The 7,410-nt window shown below is 51.1% G+C and overlaps 1 protein-coding gene across 1 annotated transcript in view; it reads right to left on the reverse strand.

The window, feature by feature from the left end:
• The window catches only part of LOC108577842 (probable serine/threonine-protein kinase yakA), a 33,770-nt gene that overhangs the window by 13,064 nt on the left and 13,296 nt on the right, over positions 1-7,410 (reverse strand). The window contains exons 2-5 of the mRNA XM_017941053.1: positions 3,849-3,919; positions 2,245-2,462; positions 1,101-1,402; positions 511-652 (exon numbers count right to left, since the gene is read on the reverse strand). Coding sequence (XP_017796542.1) covers positions 511-652; positions 1,101-1,402; positions 2,245-2,462; positions 3,849-3,919 — 733 coding nt within the window. The remainder of the gene's footprint in view (positions 1-510; positions 653-1,100; positions 1,403-2,244; positions 2,463-3,848; positions 3,920-7,410) is intronic.

Raw genomic sequence — 7,410 nt, forward strand, 5'->3', positions numbered from 1 at the left:
AGAGCAAAGTCTCGCGAACCGAGGGAGAAGCGGAACTGGTCGCGCGTCGATTGCAAACGCAACGATTTCGATCGAAACGGGGGTGAGGGCGTGAACGCGCACGAGCTCGCGCTCGTTACCAACCGTCGAGCGTGATAACCGAATTGGGTATGGACCATTAAAGCGATTACGACACCTGACGAACGCGCTACAAACGGCTATTTGTCGTCGTTACGTTCCTACCGTCTCGCTACCTTCCAGATGGATTTTCCTACTAACCAGACGCCCGTTATGCTGCCGGCTAATCCGATTAATCCTTCTCCCCTCGCGAAAAACGACGCGACGCGACGGGATCGCGAGCACTTCCTTCCTTCCTTCCTTCCTTCCTTCCTTCCTTCCTTCCTTCCTTCCTTCCTTCCTTCCTTCCTTCCTTCCTTCCTTCCTTCCTTCCTTCTCGCTCTCCCTCTCCCTCTCCCTCTCCCTCTCTCTCGCCCTTCGCGATACCCGAACATCCTTCCCAATCCAACTTACTATGATAATGTCGAGGTTGTTGGTAAGATGATCCGGAAGAATCCGTTTGCTCACTTCCTCTTCCGGCATGCCGTCGAATCTGTCGTGCTTCTTCCTCTCTTTGTACGTCTTTGCTCGTTTCTTCGCCTCGGCTAGTTCCGCCCTGAAGCAAATTGTATCGATTTGTTAAAAAAGAACAGAGAAGAACAGATAAGGTTCGAACCGCGGCAGAGTTATTCGCGATGTGAGAAAGAAGTTTGAAAAAGGCGCTCTGGAAAGAAAAATGGGCAAGATCGCGATCGATTGGTTCGAGAGAGGTTGCGTTCCTTTACCTTGGAAAGGTGGTGGTTCGTTTACGGGAGAGGCAAAGTTCGCAGCGAGCCAACAGCTATAATCGAGTCTAGTCGCATCGACCCACGTCTATTGACCCCTCCGCATATTATTATTTAGAATGAACTGTGGCCATCGACCACTCGCGAATACTCGTCACACGCGGTCTATATGAATATAGCTATATAGCTATATAGCTACTCGCGAAAATGATAAAATTGTACAAAACGTGTATGTATCTAGGAGACACGAATAAAGGTGGTTGGCGTGTGCATTCTTACTCTTCCGGGGTGAGAATCATTTCGGATTTTCTCTTGCGGCCCCGCTTCTTTGGCTGATGCGCGGCCAACTGGGGATTCACGTTGCCGTTCATCACGCCGAGGTTCATCTGAAGATGTTGCGGTCCGGATAGCGGACCGGGCGGCGTCGACGTAGGTGTAGCAAGGGCTGTTTGCCCTCCAGCCGGACACGTCATGTTCTCCGGATTGCCGGCAGGGCTGCTGGCCGTCCTCATGCCTCCCATCGACATTTCCTCGTCCACGAACGAGTACGGGTCCACCGGGGTCTCGCACTTGATCGCCACCTGTCAATCATTCCCCCATACGTATTCTTTCCATCGAACCTTGATTCGAACGGGTGGACAGGGGGGAAGCGTGAGCGCGTCGATCGAAAGTGGTGGAAAAAGTCGGTCGGTGATCACGACTCGCGACGATAAATCCGAGACGTGTTCACGGTACACAATTCAATCGACCCATCCTCTTCCACCCGTACCTCGATTCTTACTTTCGTCTTGGACCGTTTCCGTTAAAGAGGTCTGCTAATGCGAACGAAGAAGACAACGGTGAAATTGTTTATCGTCGAAAGTGCATCTCTACCGTTTGCCAATTCCCGGCGGCACTGGTTCGCCTTAAGAAGGCAAAATCTCTTCTTTTCACCGCGACACCACCAGTTCGGACGTTCGCGGTATCGAAGGTTAGGATCTAGATCGATTCGTGTCGCGTCGCGTCGCGTCGCGTCGCGTTACCTTGCGGCGAGAAGCCGCGTTGCATAAGCAAATCGTAAAACTAACGTCGAAATGAAAATTGAGCAGCGTGCCGTTGCGAAAACTCAATCTGCCGATTACGCGTGCTTTTATCGTAATTTATCGGTCGTAAGTTCGATCGGGGACCGGCAGATCTGGCTAGATCTAATATCTCTGGCTAGAAGTAATAACTTTTCAACTTTATTTCTCGAGGTTTTTCACGCGTAACCGGCGATTGTGCTCGGCCGGTGTCTCTCGGTTGAGATTTGCGATTTCGACGTGGTTGTTAAAAAGACAGATGGAGCGGAAAGGAGGGGCGGGGGGGGAGGAGGGGGGAGAGATTCGATCGAAAGAGGTTGTCCTCGTACGATACTTTCCTCCGGCTAGAAATAGGAAAAACTCACCTGTCCGAGGGTGGAAGCGGCCGAGCCAGGTTGCTGGGGTTGATGCGCTGTCGCCGATATCGGCGTGAGGGGTGTGTGCGGCGTGTGTGGTGTGTGCGGTGTGTGCGGTGTCAGCGGCGTGTGGTACTGCTGACTGCTGTCACCACCGGTGCTCCTCATCTCGAGGTCCGGACTTGTCTCGTAACCGTCATCCCTCGCTTCCTGTTTCACCATCACTCCTGCACAGAAAAAGGCATCGCGCCGCCGATGTCGCTTCAATCTCTTCTCCGCTCGCGATCTCTCTCTTCTCGTAACCGGGCGTTTCGCTCTCTCCCGTAATCAGTCTCGCGAATATCAACTCGGTCGTCGTCGTCGTCGTCGTCGTCGTCTGCCCAAACAACCGCCACACGCATTCTCTTTCGTTCTATCAACTGCGTCCGACCGATTTTTACGCTTTTTACTACGCTTTTTACGCTATTCTCGAATATTTTTAATATTGAACGCGGCCGAAACGCGCTGCCTTATTTTTCCACGAGCTTATCGCCCCAGCTATATTTTTACGCCGTGAGTCAACTTTTCGCAAGTGCCAACCGTATCTCGCTAGTTTGAATAAAAGTTTCTGCATGCTGTAGGAAAATCGCACCTCGCTGTCCGCACCCTTTTCCCTTCGCTCGCGCGATTATGTATTTTCTCTCTCTCTCTTCTTCTTCTCCCACCCCGTTTCCCTTATTCCACCCGTTATCGCTCGAGAAATATATTATTAACGTAATACGTCCAGCTCTCCTTTCCCACGCACGCTCGTTCCTGCCTTCCCGTTCTTTCTACCGCCACGTGTGACGTTTTCCCCGGGAAAAAATCGCGGTTCTCGCGAAACGATCCGCTTCGTTCGAGCGCGATATCGAATCAACGGGGAACGCTAAGCGACCGTTGAAAAGTAAGCTTCGTTAACGCGTTAATCTCAGGATTCTGTTGAAAGCGAGGAACGCGTTTTCAACCGCTGCTCAACGATGCGTGCAACTGTTCAATGATTCCGGAAAAAAATATTTACCACCGGTGATATCCACCACGATCCCCGCGGTACAGCCCGCGTTCTAGCCCATCCCGCCTTTTTAACCCTTTCTTCGTGAAATCGACAAAGTTCGATATTAACAGGACGTTAAGTGGAATTTACGCGGATCTTTCGAAAGGGGCAGAGGTTGAATCTGAAAATGAACGTGCGCGCGAATAAGCGGGCGGCCAGGTTTTTGCGAGATGCCAAACGCACGAATCACCAACGCCCGGCCGGCGTGTTGCAGCGTACAATATACAAAATTAAAATGATATTTGATTCGTTATACCTTTGTCCGCGTAATCACGCGATATTGAATTGTCACAGGGCTGGGCAATTTTTTCATCGCGGCGAAACTTTCCTCTGAAATATCGGGTAGTCGTTGTTAGGCCGATCTTTAAAAGAGAATTCTCCCAATAAATTGAACGCAACGCTAATTTAATACGTACAACTCTGACTTTATTGCGAAATACCGAAAATGTACAATTTACTCTCTCTCTCTCTCTCTCTACCCCATAACGATACGCCCAATTCCGATTCTATCCGTGTTCCTTTCTTTTTTTCGATTCTTCCTTACCTTGAGAGCCGGCGCCGCAATTCATCGCCGTTCCATTTGGCCCTCCATTCTGCACGGGCGACGGGTACGATCTGCACAGAGAAGAAAATCGAACGGTGTTAATACGACGATGCTGCACATCCTCGAAAAGGTTTCTTTTTTTTCTTTAATTTCCGCTTCCTTTTCTCTTCAAAGGAGAATCGCACGCGCTAAACTGTTCCGTTTCTCTTTCCTCTCGACAGAAATGAATTCGCGGGCTGAATGCCTTTGCTCGCCCCGACTAGCAACAGGTAATTTCGACGTAATTTCGACGTAATTTCGACGTAATTTCGACGTAATTTATTCCAAACGATACTCGTTCCTTCTTCTTTCTTTCTTTCTTTCTTTCTGGTTTTTTCTCGTTGATCCGTTGGTAACGCAAGACGTTGCAAAAGGAACGCAAATCGTGGGAACTTTTTGGAAAGAACATCGTTGCGAAACTAATCACTGTCCTCTGTCCTCGAAAGAGATTTTCGTGGTGATTCCTTCCTTTCACAGCGACCTTTCGTTTCTCGTTACACGTTCCGCCGTACCTACGCGTCTCGAAACTTTCCGCCCGCTGTTTTCCTCCTTTCGTAACTTCTCGATACGAGCGGTATCGACTATGCATGCAGGTTTCCATCGAGAAATACCGAATTTCAATATCGGTATTAAGGAAATCGAACGAGTTCCGGCAAAGTGGCTACTATTCGAGGGGCGGCTGAAAAGTGACCTAATACCGGCGGTGATTCCAACAGGAAACAGAGGAAGCGTTTGAAAGAATCGCGAGAAGGAGGAGGAGTGTACCGTCGTTAGAGTGCATAAGCCTGCGTGCACCCCGTTCAATTGATCCTACTCCCTATAAGCACACGCCAATTACGATTGTTCCCTCTATCGTCTACCCCTTTCGTTTCCTCTCGCTCCATCCTCCCCATCCATCTTTCGACTAATTATGAGAGCCGATCAGCTTTGCGGCACGCCATATCTCAACCGTGCACACGTCCGGTACACCGATGACACAGTGTGACACAGTACAACAACAAGCATACGCGATATTAGGGAAATAATTAGGTAAATACTGGTAAACGCGCAACCGTGGATTCCAAGCGTCGGTCGGAATCGTCGCGGAGATTACTAGTTCCGAGTAGCCGTGCAAACTTCTCGACAAGTGAAACCATTACGATCAGCTGTGCGGTACCGCCGTCCGATCGATTTTAAGTAGTTTCACGTCCGCGGCAACTCGAATCGATTACACCGGCAACTATATTCGCCCATCCCAACCCCTCCTTCCTACCTTTCAACGTTTCTTCGCGACTCTTTGCGGCAACAAGAAGGATTTTCTCGTAGTCGGGAAGAGGTTCGGTTTGCCGGCGAATCGTGTCTAAAAGCTGTGTTACTTGACACCCGGGGAAAGTCATCGGACGTGAGCGCGAATCCTAGTATGGCGCGCGGAAGTCGCGCGCTCGTGATACGCCCTGCGTAATGGGCTCCCGCTCCGTGCTACAGATATTACGTTCGAGACTAAATACAAACAATCCGGTGTTGTACGGAACGGCATAATGCAGCCCAGCTGCGTTATTTCCGTTAACATTGAAAATTACAGACCTCCCGATACGTTCGTCCAAGCTCCTGACAAAAGGGTTAAAATATCAAGGGGAATATTTACGCAGCCGGGTATACGCACTCCCACGCGATCTTTCTCATATTTGCCAGACTTCCGCCGTCTTTTCGCCGTCTTTTCGCCGTAATCCCAATCGCTAGAATTTACTCTTACGAAAATCATCCCTCGCGACGCGAAATCGGCACGCGAGCCGATACAAGAAGCCGATCGAGCATCGACCCTTTCCCGTCACGTGGTACGAAGGTAAAACGGTACCGCGGTATTTTTCTGTCGATACGCTCCCAAGGGGAAAAACGTTTGCGCGGCTGTCGAAGACAGCGCGATGCTGCGGGAGAAAAACTCGTCAAGACGAGAAAGAGTTACGTAAAGTATCTGGTGAAAGAAGAAGAAATGTCGCAAGTAAATTCATCTTTTCTAATCGTCGTGGGAGTGATATTTTCCGAAAATTAGAGCACGCAACGTGCGGCAACTGCAAAGTGGTTGGCGTTTTCGGGGCTGTGACAAACGCAGCAGCAGCAGCAGCAGCAGCACCACCACCCTTTTCACCCGATATTCCATAGTCCGCGTTGGGGAAAAGTTGGCAAGGTTGTCAGAGCAGACGCGTCGATAAGGAGAACCGTGCGTATCGCGCGGCTGCCGTGGATATCCGTGTAAATTCATTTTGGCGCCGCGGCGATAGTCGATGGAAGACGCGGAGGAAAAGCTAGGAAAGAGGAGGCCGCGATAAAAGTGGCTCGGTAGGGTAGGGTGGGAAGACCATGGGATGCACTGGTTGCTAGTGCTATCGACGCGTCGAGTATTCACGGTGCAACGCGCACTGGAAAACGGTCGTTCGGATGTATTTAAGGGAACCGTTGGCGTCGTCGCCGGTTGCCACCTCGTCCTCCGCTACGGTTCTCGCTTCGCCTTTTTTCGGCGGCCGATGTATCGCCGTTATTTCGGCGCACTCCGTACGCCAGGCCGTGATAATACAGAAGAAGGAAGGTGTGCGCGTAGGCGTCGCAAAGGTGACTCTGTTGCCTTTCCGAAGAAAAAATTCGAGATCGTGCGTCGCAGCCTTCTATTATTACAACCTATTCTCCTCGTCCAAGGCTTCCACCGAGCCTAGGATAAAGGACTGGACAAAAAACCGGTCCTTACGCGGATTCCTCCCGAGTTTCCCGACCACGATAAAGCGATCCGTCCAGGAGAAAGAATAGCGCCGCGACGGGGAGAGAAGGTAAGGTGGTACAGTCACGGGCAACGCTTTCGCCCGTTTCTTCACGCCGGAGAATCGCTTTTCCGTTGAACGCGCCGTGCGAATACAGTTAAACCGCGGGGAGGGGGAGGATGAAAAACGGAGAAGCAAGTCGACAGGTTCGAGGAGGAATTACCTCTTGTTGAGGGGGGCGCTCAAGAAACGGACGAGAAGGTGGAAGTTGTGGAGTGGTAGGAGGAGGAGGGTGCGTCGGTGAAAACTACGTTTCGTAGTCGGCCTTTTTTTCTCTCAGCGCGCACCGTTGCTCGCTTTTGCACGCTAATTCGAAAATACTCGGAATAATTTTCAGCCGGAGCTATACCTACAGCTCCTATGTACTTTTTATGTGGCGCTCGGACCTATGTATCGCGGGCCCCGATGGTACATGCATATAGTAGGTACGCGTATATGCCACCAAGGTAAATATACAAGGTATATAAGGGTAGCGTGTAGGAGATGGTGGTACATAGAAGTACTTGCTGGAAACGACTAGGGCAGTCGACGGGGGCGAGACGAGGGAGGCGGGCAAGGGAATGGAGAGATTCTATCCGTCTCTCTCGTCCAACTCCCACCCACCCACTCTCCCTCCGCCCCTCGCCTCGCCTAGACTCGCCGTGCCACTCCTCGCCGCACCTTCCCCTCGCGCGACCGCCCGCCCGCCCACGGCCTCTGGCCCCTCTCTCTCCCTTTCTCACTCTCTCCTCTCT

Source organism: Habropoda laboriosa, unplaced genomic scaffold (assembly GCF_001263275.1).
Source record: "Habropoda laboriosa isolate 0110345459 unplaced genomic scaffold, ASM126327v1 scaffold816, whole genome shotgun sequence".
In the NCBI taxonomy this organism is placed as follows: domain Eukaryota; kingdom Metazoa; phylum Arthropoda; class Insecta; order Hymenoptera; family Apidae; genus Habropoda; species Habropoda laboriosa.